The 15,983-nt window shown below is 44.5% G+C and overlaps 1 protein-coding gene across 5 annotated transcripts; it reads right to left on the bottom strand.

Annotated features, from left to right (window-relative positions):
* Window positions 1-350: 350 nt before the first annotated feature.
* LOC111846203 (uncharacterized) lies at window positions 351-14,263 on the bottom strand. 5 transcript variants are annotated; one of them, XM_023816184.2, is made up of 12 exons: window positions 14,113-14,263; window positions 13,801-13,923; window positions 12,413-12,647; window positions 6,462-6,845; window positions 5,130-5,333; window positions 4,095-4,364; window positions 3,709-3,827; window positions 3,385-3,494; window positions 3,122-3,262; window positions 2,882-3,013; window positions 2,417-2,686; window positions 351-1,733 (listed from the first exon to the last, which is right to left on the bottom strand). In XM_023816184.2, exons 3-12 carry the CDS (start codon window positions 12,583-12,585, stop codon window positions 1,491-1,493), a joined length of 2,046 nt encoding a protein of 681 aa, XP_023671952.1. In that variant the 5' UTR covers window positions 12,586-12,647; window positions 13,801-13,923; window positions 14,113-14,263; the 3' UTR covers window positions 351-1,490. The 5 variants fall into 5 exon arrangements, with proteins under 5 accessions (XP_023671952.1, XP_023671954.1, XP_023671951.1 ...); XM_023816186.2 differs by having other exon boundaries at window positions 13,828-13,923; XM_023816183.2 differs by lacking the exon at window positions 14,113-14,263 and having other exon boundaries at window positions 13,522-13,819.
* Window positions 14,264-15,983: the final 1,720 nt, after the last annotated feature.

The following is a 15,983-nucleotide window of genomic DNA, read 5'->3' as shown; positions in this document are numbered from 1 at the left end:
ATATACATAATCAGGACACTCCACAATCTACTTCAATCTTAGAATATCTTACAAAGGCATTATTGTTACACTGCAATAAAAGGTAGCCTCATATTTGATATTCAGTTTTGCGGTTGTAATATGTTTTAACAAAGGCAAGCCAGGCGGTTTTTAATGTCCGGTACACAGACCGCGATGGATTTTTGTGATGCAAGCCCTCTCACTATTTGTGTTTAATATTAACTATGAAAACAGACTACTTCAATGAATGTTTGCATGTGCACTGCACATTCACTTATAGTCAGGTGCCCTAAGTGTCCATTCATCGCACAAAAGGGTGTAATAACTGTTCTAATAACTCTAAAACAAGATGAGACAGAGACATCAAGTTTACTGGGGGGGAAATACACGCCAATTGGATATTCAGTTTACTGGTATGTCTTTCCATGCATTGGAATAAATCAACAGGCTAATAACTCTAAATTTAAATGACATGTCAAGGATATCGTGCTTTAAGCAGTTCCTTGTGGTACAGTGCACATTAAGTGGTCATTTATTGCACTAACGAATAAAGGTAGATCTTCAGGTGTAAGGTTGGTAGCCATTGCTTTGAAGTCTGGCTAATTTCTTGTGCGCTTATGATAATATATCGTGTGCACAAGATAATCATTTTTTCAGGGTGTGAAATCATAAACACCCATATGAGCCACCTTCTACAACACTGCCTCCGCTTTTGCCTCTTTGAGGAGTACATTATTACGACCATGTTTGTCAGAAACTTCTGACTGCCCCGCCCTCTAGTGGATGCGTGCCAACATAAAGGACTAATGGAAATGGAACTGACGCATTTATTTTCATACATAAAGCATAAATGAGCCTTAAGGCAGTCAAAGCCTGCTCCCTGTGGCGGTCCAGTCATCCCAAACCTCACAACAGATGGTATAGAAATGCTAATTTTGGCCAGTACAAACCAAAGAGCTGCTAGGCACCTCAGAGGATTATAGGGTTCTATGCCCATGAGCGGAAGGTTGCTGGTTCTAATTCTATACAGGCAAAGTATTTACTTCTATCCCCACTGATCAAGGCCCTTAACCCCAAATGCACACAGGATATATTAACCATCCCTACACTCCATTGCTTTGGACAAAAGCATCCACAAGAGCTTTTCATAAGAGAATCCCTGTAGGCTGGTTTTATTTTTTAAGACCAGTCAAAAAAAATGCTCCAGCAGTTCCAGGAACCACAGGATACAGCATTAGTAATCAGGCTGCCAGGATGTCCTACCCTGCTGAAAAACACAGGGAGCCAAGGTGAAGGTGTGGCCGAGGTGAAGCTGAAGAGCCCATCTGCAGCATTCTTCATCCCAAACAAAGATTTGCTAACCAATTCTTCCTCATTATTCCAAATATCACAAGAGTCACAAAGTAGTCTTGCTGCTTACTGACACGAGTCAGTAATTGCTTGAGTGTCCACCTCCTCTGCAGGTCTGGTGGCCATCACTAGTGAGCCATTCACAGGGAAAGCTTCTTTGGAGAAGTGCAGGTGGTGCCATGGGGCTCCTGAGAGTTGGCGCCGTCCAGCAAGGCCACAGGAATGTTGTAGTGACGGTCATCTTCAGTGACGAGAGACACGTGCAGCCAGTCATCTTTGTGGTCATCGGGATAGTAGGTGATGAACTCCTCCGTCTGTGCCTTGTACAGACGATATACCCTGATCGTGCTCTTCAAGGTGTAGCCCAGGAGAAACATCTCTACCTGGAAGACAGGCTACGTTTCAGTGGACGAGTAATTCTATGGGGCTGGTGGCAGGTTTCATTAATTGAAGGATCGAATCAGAACGGTGGCAAGAATCTGCTCACTGAATTTAACAGATAATGGGCTGTAACATTGACGGGCAAATAGCTCAGAAGCTACAGTAACAGGTCTGACCTATCAGTCTACCAGTTAGCCACATCAATAAAAGCATCACTTGCCCAAACATGAAGAACATACCATGAATCACACCCTTAGAGGACAGAAGCAGCCAGGCCTATGCTACAGGTGCAACTCTCAGACGAACAGGGAGGACCTCGAAATGACTGTACACCTTTCTGACAGACCCGCAGGGCTGATGGGAGGGTGTGCTCAGCAGAGCAGCGTGCGGCGAGCCGCAGAGAGGGTGTGAAAAGAGAGACAAACACGCAAATCTGTGTGCGTCTAGCCCTAAAGGCAGGACTCAACCACAGACACCTGAGATTTCCCAGCAAGATCAAGAACAAACACAAATATACCTGTGCAAGGTTACTTCGGGTATAACTGTTAGACTCAGTTACACTGTACAAGTTCATGCTGATTTGGGACATGCCATCTCGGGTCTCATTAGCTGTCTCTGTGATTCAGACACACCCATCATTGTGACATTGCGTGGTAGAACTTGGACCCGCAGATGGGAGGCTGACCTGCTCAAGGCCGCCGCTGAAGCCCACTAGGCTGAGATGGTTGGTGAGGAACGCCCGTGGACAGCTGGAGGAGTCGCGGGCGAACAGGAGCCAGCTGAAGTCGGGCACGGGGTCGCCCCTGTGCATGCAGCTGTACAGCTCCACAGCCGTGCACAGCATGAGGAGCTTGACCGCCTCCAGGAGCCCGTACTCCAGCTTGCCGCCCTGGAACACCTGCTCGCACGTCTGCTGCCTCGCGAGGGCGTTGCATGACTGCACTGCCTGCTGCCACTAGACACAGAGACGTGGCGTCAGAACACGACATGCCAGTCAACAACCCAGTGCCAAGTGATCTTACAGGAAAACAGTACAGAGGATTGTGGCACGCAAGAGGCAAGAGTGTGGCTTGACAGACACAAAAGTCCCTAATAACCCCCCAATGCAGATCACATGGGTGCAACGTGGGTAGCCGGGGGGGGGGGGTACCTTTTTTTTAAGTAGGTCCAGGTAGTACTTCAGGCACTCTGTGGTGGAGCCGAACCCACCCTGTTCCTTAAGGTCTAGGGGGAGCCTCCAAAGTTTGATCAAATCCTCCTGTCCCAGCAACTCCAGCGGCCACTACAACAGACACACTTCCAGAAACAACAGGTTTCAAGCATGAGGGGAGGGGGGGGTGGGGGGCAGGTCCGGCTGAGGAGTCTGCCACGATGGCCGCCACAAACGCACCTGGGTGATGTCTCTGTGCTGGAGCCAATCAGGGGGTGGGTGGTGACACAGCACCTGGAAGAGTGTGGCCCGCAGGGCACAGTAATTATCCCCCCTCACTCGCCGAAGGCCTTGGAAACTTTGGGCCACGACCTCATAACCCTGTAGACGGGGCAAGAAATGCTGGCAATTTCAAGGTGCAGCAGGAAGCAGGAGCCTGGGGGGGGGGGGGGGGGGGGGGGAGTGTCACAGGAGACCCAGGGTCCCAGTGGGATCCTGCTCACCTTTCTGATGAGGGTGCTTTTGGCTGTGTTGCCCCTCCATTCTCTCTCACTGTAGTACAACAGGTTCACCTCCTGTGCCACGCTGCATTGGTCAGTAGGGGCTGCGTCACCTATAGGAGGAAGAACACAATCACCATAACCGTCAGCCGGCGTAACAGTCATCTGGCATAAGCATCAGCCGGCGCAAGAGTCATCCGGCATAAGCATCAACCGGCGTAACAGTCATCCGGCATAAGCATCAGCCGGCGTGACAGTCAGCCAGCATGATCTCCCCCAATCCCTGCGCGGTTCATGGACACGCCTGTAAAAGATATCCATCCTAACCAGTTCCGTCAGCAGCCCACGACACCACCCAGGGAGGGTACCCACGCTGCTCCCGTGCCCTGCTCCGCCTGTCACGCTCCTCCTCGATCTCCTCGGCCGCCCGGTACAGGTCCACTTCCCTACAGGAGGCCGAGATACAAGAGTTTAAGTATGAAAAGGGGAGATTCACCAAGTAAACTTTAATAAAGGCAGTGCAGGGAGGGGTCAAGGGGACGACAGCAGAAACCCGAGAACCAAAAACGAGCAGAAAACTGGCTTTGCGGAGCCGATCCATGAGAATCACCCAGGAAAATGTTTAAAGTCTTCACAACACGAGACCAGACATGTGCCTTTGCCTCATCACTCTGATACATTCCCCATAAATAACAGTCACAACACATGCATACCCACTGTCGTCATCAGTTGGAGCAATGCTACCCTCTGCCTTCATTGGTTCTCTATTTACATCCACCAGCGCAGGATGGCTCTGATTGGCCGAGTCCTTCGGGCCTTTAGCCTGGGATTGGACGAGGTCGTCCTGCGCAGCCCCCTTATCTGTTCTTGCTGTGTCCTTCCCAGCATCCTGCCCTGGGGTAACCTCCTTTGGAAGCACCGGCTTCCCTGTCCCAGTCAGCCCCTCCTGGGGACTCGTGGCCCTATCCTTCTTACTGGTTTCACTGTGGATATGAACAAAAACAGAGTGGCCCATAAAGGTCTTTTACTAAGGGCGTTTCTCCACTGCACCAGGTACCATACTTTTCATTTCTAGTTATGCCCCCTGCATCTTTTTGTTGTATATGTTCTTACGAGCAAATTGATATTTTTATTCCGTTTATGATTATTTCCTGAGTTTGCGACCGTTTTCAAGGCGGCGTTTGTATTGTGTTTCAGCGGCAGGCTATTTGCATAACCGATCGACAGATAAATCGTTTCAAGTCCTACCCCAAAACAGTGAAGTACCAAAGGAGTACCCCAACTGCACAAGTCAAAGGAAAAGCGAAACCACCAAAAGTACGGTACTGGGTGCAGTGGAAAAGCACCCTAACAGTACATAATATAGCACACTAGCCTTCATTAAAATGCTTTCAAAGGCACTAACCCTAACCAGCCCCCCAGTGCAGGAACACCACTTTCAATACAGCTCTTTCCAGTTACCACCACACTGTTAGGCTCACACCACCCAAGTAAAGTCCAGTAAAGACTGGTATGGTTATTTAATAGTAACCATCAATTCACCACAATCTGCCATTGTGATACAGAGGATGTGTCCATTTCAGCCAGCTGTTTAAAAGCTGGTAAAAGAAAATACATGATAGTGACTAAGTTATTCCCAAGAAGGCAAAGTAAGCAGGTGTCAAACAGAACAAACAGTGCAGATTCTTGCTAGTGTGGTCATGGGGTGCCCCCTAGTGGAAATACAGGCACACCTCACCATTAGTTACCTCTGTCCAACTGTGGTCTTCTCTTGTAACTTGGAGGCTTTAGGCCTGCTGGTGGAACCCGAGCCATTGGCACCAAGGCTCTCTGCTGACCCGCATTTGCATTTCTCCTGCTTGCCTGTGCTGGCCGGATCTCTGGGCTTTTCGGCGCAGACAGTCAGGGTCAGACTCTGGTCCTGACGCATGTCGGCGCCAAGACCCGCATTCCTGTGAGGACCATGAAATATCAACAGCTCAAACATTGCAAATAAGTAAGAATACCAGAGCAATTTCATTTTGTAAGGAAGAATGATCAGCTGACCAGAGTCCACCCACAACGAACCATTCACTGATTGCATGCAAGTCCCAGAATTTCAAACCTGGGCTCCTGATATTGGCAATTATTACTCAGAAATCCGTTCATTCAACACACATATGCTTCTGGAATTTCCCCCGAGACACAACTCCCTCTGACTTTCGTTATAAATGTCAGCATGACACTTTCTAGATGAATGGCTCAATGCAGCCTATCAGGGCTCAACCCATTCAATAACCAACCAATAAAATTCAGCCAATATTAATGTTCCACAAATTCATCAGCGGAAAATCCAAAGATAAAGTCACTTTAAAAATCTATGAAGGACCTTTTCTCTGTAATCACATTCACCCTAAGCCAGACGTGGGCAACAGCCGACCCCAAGCAATTTTTACTGGCCCACGCAATCATTAAAATGGAAAAAATGTTTTATGTTTAAGATGAACAGATTTTGCCCCACAAATCTTTATTTGAATCGGCTAGCGAAAAGATCTAAGTGCCTTCGACTCCAACTCCTGCATCGACAAGTCTTGGCCACCAGTTCATGGTCTCTCTCTCCTCGGAGCTGACCATGGCTGACAGAGTACTCCACAAGCCTTGCAATTCCAGAGATGCTCTGACCCAGTCATCTGGCCATAATGCTTTGGCCCTTGTCGAAGTCACTCAGGTCTTGATGCTTGCCCCTTGCCTCTGCATTCAACATATCAACTACGAGTACCGAATACTACTGTGTAATGTATCCCAGATCTTCACAAGCACCTTGTTTACGACATAGTCAACATTATTTGGTTCACATAGGGGTGGTTGTAATGTTTTGGCTCCTCAGTGTATGCTAGACATGAAAACACATGTTTTCAATATGTTCTATTGATTTCTGTATGTGTTTAAAAAAAAAGTCTATTACTGTATCGTTTATGGGACATGAAAAATAATCAAAAAAACGGTTCCTGCTGACATGTGAAGAGCAGATTTGGGCATCCACAGAAAATAAGTTGCCTGTTAGTCCACAAAGGTTCCAGGCAGAAGCATCACAAACTCACCCAGGGACTGCTACATGGATATGCTCCGAGTCGGCCAGCTTGGGGACACTTTCACAAGGAGTCTCCACCTGGGACTCGCTACAGAATGAGGACTTATCCTGAAGAAGCTTAGAGTTTAGGAAGGTGCCTGGACAGCGGCCTGCCTCAAGATAGGCTTGGTCTTTGGGTCTATCGGCAATTTGCCTGTGCTGCAGATGATGCTGCTGGTTTGCTACGACTACGTCCTCTGCTTTGGTAGAAGGGTCCTCAATCTCCACAGCCTCTGTAGAAGGGGACGTGCAGCTTATGGCTCCATTGTTTAGGGGCAGAATGTGGTCACCTTCATCCAATATGTCAGCAGAGGTCTCCACCATGCCAACATCTCTCACCAATCCTGCTCTCCGACTAAGGCAAAAAGAAGAATCAAAATTAAATGGGAAAATTCAAAGAAATTCAGTTAGGTACAGACCTCGGTTTTCGTTTCACGATTTGGTGCAATTTTGGTATAGCTGCATTGCTTTCTTTTCTTTTTTTCTAGCTTGGTTTGGATTTCCTGGCAAAAGCGCCTCAGATGCTACAGAAGACTAAGTTCCAGAAGCTGTTTCTGCCTCTCTCCAGTCATACACACACTCTGATGATGTTGTCTCAAATGAGATCAGTATAACAGAACTGACACACAGTCTTCGCAGATATCTCTTAACTACTCTTTCTCAAGTGTCTCCAGTATAATTTATTGGGTAAAGAAAACGTTCCCAAACTAAAGATTTAAGTAACGTAGGAGGGTCTTTGACATCCCCAGAAATAGCTATAACCAACTCAAAGCCAGAATTATCATGTTTTTCGTGCTGATCATCTACTTGTGAATTTAGATTCCATCCATGTCAAAAAATGTATTCATTCATTTCACTGTGCATTCCAAACAGAATATGTCACTGAACAAATATTCGATAACATTGATAAACTTTATGAACAGACAAAGTTGTTACTAGGCAAAATTAAAGCAATATGGTATAATGTGGCATTTTGATATTTTACAAACAAAATTACCCAGTACCCCATCACCTACCCACCCAGCTCCTGGAATTTATTGGTTTATCAAGATTTCAAAATACCAGAATAGTGTTGCTTTTGAAAATACAATCAAAATACCAAATACTGTGATATAACGTACAATCGTTAGCAAGCTAAATATGGCTGAAAAAGTGGAGCTTTGTTTCTATGCTAATTTGTCATTTTAAATTGAGATCCTCTACACTGCATAAAGAGGTAATTACAACTGTGACATTAAAATACTTGATGTTTTATTAAATACAGCATTTTTGCTTTTCTTCAAATCCAGTGCTTTGGCCCACCAAATCAATCACAGAAGTTTGTGCTTTGCCATATTTGACTTTGATGAAATTTGGCATATAAATGATCGAGCCCTGAAATGCTGCTGTTTTTTTTTTTATTTATTTAAAAATCCCATATGTGGTGGTGATGTCACCATGAGTCTCACTAATATAACAGAAACTTTGTGTTTTGATCTCTTTTCCAGTAGACAATGAACGGGTGTGATGTGGCCTGCAAACTTTACCAGTGTTATGCCTGGACTTCATCTTGTGAGACAAAGGAGTAATTTTCGGGAAAGTCCTTCAAAACAATTTACACACTTTTAGCTACACTTCAGGCCATTTTTATGAAATATGCCGACTAAAAGAGAGTGAAGAGTTTTAGTGACTTGTTTTTTGTAAGTTCAGAGCCTCATAACTCCTACCAACCTTTGAATAACAATTCTTTTTTCCATTTGAAATTCAGACCAGGCTAAAAAAAATATGCCTGTAAGGGTGTTTACCGGCTTGCGTTTGGAGAGCATCCTCACCATGGGAACCACAGCCCAGTTTGGTAATTGTTCTACTCTGGACCTCAAAGCTCTGCAGGGTGGTAGCTTCAGCTGAACATTTATCTCAGACAATGCAGGAGCAGAGCTGCCAAAATCTGCAGGGATACAACCCACCCAAATAACTACCTCTTCATCAGGCTGAGGTCTGGGAAGCACTTCTGCTGTCTCTCAGTGAGAACCTTGCACTCTCAAGCCATCAGGGCAATAAGCATGTCATAAATGGTTAGAATTTAATGTTTACTGCTTATTTATACACCTTGTACTTTATTTGAACTGTGTTGCACATCTCATTTTGAGCCCCCAGTATAATATAGTCCATTATTTATTAAATTTATTACGCTGTTAGCTTTTTGTCAGTTTACATTCAAGTATTTTTATGTTAGTTAGTTGCCCATCTTGCATTTCACTACAGGTTACAGCCTGACTGTATACCTTGCACATGACAAATAAAACCCTTGAATCCTTTTAAAAACTGGCCTCCCTGAATCTTCCTGGGTATTCTATTCATCCATCCATCCATTTTCTGAAACTGCTGAATCCCAACTGGGGTCGCGGGGGGACCGGAGCCTATCCCGGGAACAATGGGCGCAGGCGTGAACCAACCCTGGGCGGGTGCCGACACACCGCAGGGCACACGCACTCACACAACTGCAGGACCAATTTAGACACACCAATCAACCTATCCTGCACGCTTTTGGACCGTGGGAGGAAACCGGTGCCCCGGGGGAAAACCCACGCGAACACGAGGAGAGTGTGCGAACTGCACACGGATTTCCTTGCTGTGAGACAGCAGCGCGAACCACTGCGCCGCCCTCCTGGGTATCCATGACCCAGCATATGTTTTTCATTATAAAAGCCAACATCTTATTCCAAGTCCATCATTGGGTGTTTCCTCAATATGTGTACTTGACCGTACTTGTGTTCTCGTGTACCTGTTATACATCATCTTCCATTGCCGAAGACCAGTTCCAATACTCAAGAACAGACGTATACAGAGGATGGTAAAAATCCCCGGATGATGTTCATGCCCCGCCCCAAATATCAAGGATGCATTGGTCACATCCTTGCCAAACGAGACCAACCCCATGATTCACTGAGCTCCAAGTTCATTCTTGGGTGGCAAGTTAGCAAGACCGGTTTTGCCAAGTACGGTCTTTGCGTTCTTCATATTGAGAAATTTATTTTTTATTTTTCTTTAAACTGAAAGTAGTGAAAATGCAGTTTCACTTCAAAAAGGAAACTTAGAAAATCTGACAATACCATGAAAAAGTCCTCTGGGCTTTCTAACTAGCTATAGGCGAGTAATGCAGCTGCAATAGTTAAAAAAACCACACTGAATTATTTTTTTTATTACCTGCAGTGCTATATCGCAAAGGGAAAAAAAAAATCTGATCTCTGGAAAGTATGCGTAATTCATATGCCAGATTTTATCAACATAAAAACAGTGATGCAGCGGCCATTTGCAATGGTGGCCTAATGGTTAGGGAAGCATGCTTATGATCGAAAGGTTATTGGTTCGAATCCCTGACGAGCAAGGTACCACTTGAAATGCTTATTCATGCTTTAATCTAGTCTTGTTTAGACTCATGTAATGCTCTGCTTCTGTGACTAAATTTATCTTCCGTCTCCTGTCTCCAAGTTGTTCAAAATGCAGCAGCTAGGCTTTTAACCCGTCCTAGCTGAATGGTGCACATAATACCTGCACTGTCATATCTGCACTGGCTTTCTGTCGATTTTAGGATAAGGTTTAAGATCCTAATTATTACCTATGTGGCTCTGAATAGTCAGGCCCAAAAGTATTTTACAGATCACCTTGAAAATTATTAAACCAATCGAGTGCTCAGACCTCAAGAGAAAGGGCTGTTAGCTATTTCATGAGACTCATGGCGATGTGCCTTACAATCTGTTGCCACAAGGTTATTACATAATCTTCCTAGATGCAGGTGATCAAGCGGAGTATTTTAAATGTAATCTTAAAACTTTTTTCATTTAAACAAACTTTTGGTTAGTTAAATATTATATATTTTATTGTCCGTGTACTGTAAGTTGTTTTTATTTAACTTTTTGACTATTGTCTGTGAAAAAAGCGCTTTATAAACAGTTTAACTTGCTTACATTCTTTGATTGTTTATAAACATTATCGTCAATATTCGTGTAGTAATTTTTAAAGCATGATGTCAAAAATGCTAGGTGTTTCCACAATTTTGGCCACTCGTGTATAACAAAACAATGAGGAAGGCGCAGGCAGCAAACAGGACGGGCGGCTCACCGGGCAGGTGACTCACACCTGATGGCGGCCTAACGCTGCAGTCGGCGGCACCTGGGCGTTTGCTTTCTGCCTGCACTCAGACACGGTAATTCCTGGGCCTCTATGGATTGGCCGCCATCACCATCCTCAAAGGTTAATGTTTACTTTCTTAAGCTGCTCACCAGCCATCGTCTAACTTCATCTCGCCCACGACAATAACTAATGATTAACTTACCAAGAGCCCCCGCCAGAAGCCTATTAGTTTACACGTCGGTTGACATTACAGGATTCAGCAACACGTACTACTTCAGTTTGTTAGCTATACAATGTAAATTTAATCCGCAGATGATTGCAAATGCATAGCGATATTTTTCAGCGACACGGATACTCCACTCCAGGCGCCGGCTGAGGTACCGGAAACTGCCGTTTAAAATACCGGATGTTCAGGCGTAATTCTGCCTACATTCTACATAAAAAACTACAATTCCCAGCTGCCTTCGGTTCGCACACATATAGCCTCCCTAGTATAACAAAAGTACTGTCACCTATGGTTCTTAAATAAAGAAGGTACCGTACAATTTTAAAGGAATGTTTTTTTTTTTTGTAAATTCCTTTTGTTAATACTCTCGTTAAAAATACCATAAGGATACGCACCAGGCGGCAGATAAGCAAATTGTAAAGAAAAGCATAACTGTACTATTAACACAATCCATGATAGTATAACATAAAAAGCAAAACACAGTAACTACGCTGATAATGAAACAGAAAAGGGGTGTTTGCCTTGGTTTTAGTGTGGACTTAGTGTAGTTACACCCTGGTTTCTTCAAAACTAAGCATAGCTAAACTAAAACATTTTGTCACAGGATGAAACAGCTATAGAGGCCAGATTTCAATTTTGATAAAATATGCAGTTACTGTGACATCTCTGCTGGCTGCCCTGTTGTTGTATCACTATTCATCTTGCCATCAGAAGCAGCACCCTCACCTGCCTGCCCCCTGCATATATACTCAAATCTTAAAATGTGGACTGTGTAAATTAGGATATTGCCATGTTGTTCATTTGACTTCCTCTGCTGGCCCCTGGAGGATGGGCTCCCCGTTGGAGTTTGGTTCCTCCAAATGTTTTTCCCCTACTAGGGAGTTTTTCCTTGTCACTGTCAATTCTGGCTTTCTCAGTGGGGCTTTTGGGCAGGGATATTGTAAAGCACTATGAGACAATGTAATGTGCTATACAAATTAACTTTAACTAATTCAGTGCAGTTTAAGTTGAAGTTAAACTGATCTGAAAACCGTGTTTTGCCTTTGCAGGGCAGAACAGATACAGTAAATAACAAACGTGCTTTTTGCAAGGCATTCAAATCAAGCTAGCAAGTAGCTCCACATGTTTGCTTTACTTTGTGAATTCTCAGCCTCACTCGCCATTCCTCTTCATGTATTAAAAGAAATGTCTTTTAGGAAAAAAATAAATATCTTCATTAAAAAGCAAGGCACAGCTAGAGTGCGGGACACAAGATAACATCAATGGATTATCAGAGTATTAGCTACAGTCGGTCTTTGATTTTCTTCCCTAATTTATTATTATTTTATTATTATTGTTGTTGTTGTCACCCACCCCCCGGCCGGCAAATTCTACTGAGGATGTGTTCTGGGGCACTTTATTGTACTTTGTGAAAAAAGCGCTTTATAAACAGTTTAACAGTATAACTTGCTTACATTCTTTGATTGTTTATAAACATTATCGTCTCCTGCTCCTTGCCCAGGGGTGGTGTCGAAGGACCCCACTGTACTGGTTCACCCTGTCCCTAACCAGCACACTTCCAGGCAGAAGGAGGGAGTGGTTACCGTTTCTCTGGAGCACCGGAATCCTCCTGCTGCTTCTCCACGTTACCCTGCCCCTTCCTCTCTTCTCCAGCGGCGGAGGGCTTCGTATCGTCCGCACTGTCCAACCTGTCTGTGGAGAAGCAGCTGCCCATGTTGAACGCCGTGTTTCCTCTCGGTCTTCGGTGAGCGAGCATTACGGCCCAGCGTTACGTGGCACGCGGCGGGAGCAGCATGCTCACAACCTGTCCCTGTGAAACTGAGAAAACGGGAACCAGTCTGAACAAAAGCCCGGCTGTTCTGAGACAGCACAATATGCGAAGCTTTCAGCAGCGATGAGCGACAACTGAGACACCAGTTACTGATGAACGTCACCTGCTGCCTGTCAATCTTCACATTAACCCTGACAGACAGACATTCATATTATACAATGCAGAGTCACAAAAATAATAAAGTATGGGCCAGTGACTATAATTGTTCTTGCAAACAGTTTTACCAAGTAAGCGTTTTAATTTAGTGACTTCACAATTTTGGAACAGATTGATGGGAATCTCATGTAAGTGGTGTTAAATCCACAAGTTAAACACACAAGCGCGCCTCGTCTTCAGACACAGCATGAAGGGCTGGCTGCCTTTACTCTTATTTAAAGTTAAATTACTATAATGAACCAATATTGATTCCAAAGAAAAAAAACACCTCCTGACGCTAAATAAGGTACAAGCGGACACACTATACCCCTCCCCCGTTACAGATTTATAGTTCATAGTACTTCGCGTTGTTACCCATGTTACGATTAATCATCATATAGCACTGGGGATTTTGTGAATTTACCCGGAATTTATCATTGTGAAATATCACACTAAGTGTTCCTTTGGGTCAAGACCGCTATAAGCATAACCTACTATGGTTTACCGTAACTACATCAAGCTGTCCGCCAAGTACAGTTTAATATGACGTATACATGGGTGTCGAATTGCAATGCAAAGCAAATAAATTAATTGATTAAAATAAAACTTAAAAAAGATTAACAAACAAAACATTCCTTACGCGACCTGTTCGTTTCGACACTAATAAATATTTAAACGCGTCTTGGACGAAAGGCACCATGCTATGGTTTAAAATAGCGAGTTTACCTTGTACGCCCTTAGTGCTTTATGGTGAATTTTGCTAACATGGGAGTATTCACTTTCCGCTATCAGACGTTGTGAAAGCACCAAGCGCCGCTCCGGCGTCCATGGAGCAAACGCCCGTCAAAACCGCAAAGTTCAAGCCCACGCAGTTCTAAGCTTCACGCAACGGAGTTTCCATCATTAACACGGAACAAGCACGTCTTTGTGATATCTGCGTATAGGTTTTACAATTGTACAAACTAAATTTAAGCAAGTAGGTACTCAAGACACACCATTACCCACAATGAACGGAACAGGAAATGTCCTTACGATACTTGACCTAATGCGGTGTATGTCTCGTCTATCCTTCCAGATAGAGCCACTTGGAAACGTGCAGCATGTACGGGCAGTCCAATATGGATTTTACTAAAAAAAAAAAAAAGAGACAATTTTACGCATTTTTAATCCCATAAAACCAATGTTGGAGTATTAAGAAAGATATTGAATTAATTCAATAATACATTATTATTACTACTACTACCAATTTACTCTTTTATATTATTCAGTTTAATATTCAGTTAAAATAAGTGTTTCCAGCAAGTGCAAAATACCCACCAGGCAAAAACGGCGCTGGAAAGTCCAGCCTGTGTCTTTCTTTATGACTATGCAGTAAAATAAACCATAAAATAAATCCTCCACATATATACGCAGTCCATGTCATTGTAGGTTATACAAGTAACGCCTACTACTACGAGGGATCCAGCGTCAGACACCTCATACGTACCCCGCCGCTTTTACTTTTACTTTTACTACTGAAGACACGTAATGTATTGATTACTGAAATCGGGTATTTAAATCGGCAGCGGTATAGAAGAGACGCGCCCAGAAAAGAAACTGGAAAATGAGTGAAACGATTATTATTATTAATATTATTATTTTTATTATTATTATTATTATTATTATTATTATTATTATTATTATTATTATTAATATACTGGTTCACTGTTGGCAGGATGCCAGTCCATCAGACAGCCTTACCATCAGCCTGGAGAAATTCACCCCGTATACCACAGATCTCTGCGGCCTTCCCTACTGCCAGCTGATTCACCACCTGTGCAATCTGGGTGAGACTGGGTGGTTCACAGCTAATCTGTGGATCAGCTTTGAGAACTGTGGACCCAGAGATGTCCAACATCCTAGCTAGTGGGTCTGCTCTAAACAACTGCTCAAAGTAGCTGGCCCAGCGGGTCACAACTGCAGTGTCATCCGTAAGGACCGTGTGGCGAGGGGAGAAAAGACAGGAGACAGCTTCTTCTCGTGATAGAGAATGAATAGCTTTATTAATAACAAAAAAAGGAAAAAAAGAACATATCCGGTTGCTGCTAAAGAAGAACGTAACTTCAAAATAAAAGCACATCTGCCCTTGGAATTCTGAGCAACTAAGATCCTACTACAACCGTCCCATCACTCGCCCTGACTGCAAGTGGAACAGATTCAGATGTGCGTAACGCTTCGATTCCTCTGTAAGCAGGACGTGGGTCACTAGACCACAGATGGTGTCACCTGCTCACAGATTTGTCTAACAACCACCTCCTTATCTGCCCTCAGAGCCCTCACAGCCGTCCTTCTCAGTTCCTGGTACAGACTGGAGTTGCGACCAAGTTGTGCGCTGCGACTCCTCTCGATAATATCCAGGGTGCCCTGCGAGATGAAACACCTCCTTCTGGAAACACCAACACACAGGGTCTTATCACGGAAGGTCTCCTACATCACATTAGAGTCAGTAGTCACACCCAAGTCTGTAAGTTCCTCACACAGACTGTGTGCAAACTCATGAGAAACAGTTTGATATTGGAATCTGGCTAAGTCCAGCATCATTCTCCTAGAAGGTGGTAGCCTACTGGATCTAAGCTGAATCTCCAGAGTAGCAACAAGTCTGTGGTCAGAATTCACAAACTGGGCACTTCTGTAGACCCTGCAGTTCTGCAGGAGCCTCCAGCGTCTGCCCAAGAGGATGTGATCGATCTCCTTCGCCGCACCACCAGTATTGAAGTACCAAGTCCAACGATGCCACTCAGGACGTGGGGATCAGGATCCAGTGACCCACATCCCCTGATCTTTGGCAAAGTCAAGGAACATGCAGCCATTTTCACCCTGGTCTCAGACCCATGGGGACTGACACAATCCTCATAGCCAGCCCTGTCAGTGCCAGTGGTCGCATTGAAGTCACCCATGACCAGAGGAGTGTCACCTCATGGGCATCCATCAACCACCAAGTGAAGTTGTGAGAAAAATGTGGACCTCAACGAGACATCACTCACCGTGGTCGGACCATACACTGAGACAACAGACAAGACTGAGGCTCATAATACGCTCGTTGAGGAGTGACATCAGACACCATCGGAAGGAGCCGATCCGCTACAGCAACAGCTACTCCCTGAGTATGGCAGGCCAACCAGACCAAAAGTAGGTATACCCAGCTACAG

The sequence above is a fragment of the Paramormyrops kingsleyae genome, chromosome 4, assembly GCF_048594095.1.
Source record: "Paramormyrops kingsleyae isolate MSU_618 chromosome 4, PKINGS_0.4, whole genome shotgun sequence".
Classification (NCBI taxonomy): domain Eukaryota; kingdom Metazoa; phylum Chordata; class Actinopteri; order Osteoglossiformes; family Mormyridae; genus Paramormyrops; species Paramormyrops kingsleyae.
Note: the sequence above shows the minus strand (reverse complement) of the source record. Positions and strands in the feature narration are given on the sequence as shown.

Excerpts from the sequence above, each read along its gene's own strand:
- LOC111846203 (XM_023816184.2), bottom strand. The coding sequence starts at position 12,585 with ATGCTCGCTCACCGAAGACCGAGAGGAAACACGGCGTTCAACATGGGC. Across the intron at positions 4,365-5,129 it reads AAGACCACAGTTGGACAGAG|TGAAACCAGTAAGAAGGATA; the intron begins GTAACTAATGGT and ends TCATATCCACAG. Across the intron at positions 3,263-3,384 it reads AAAGCACCCTCATCAGAAAG|GGTTATGAGGTCGTGGCCCA; the intron begins GTGAGCAGGATC and ends CCCCGTCTACAG.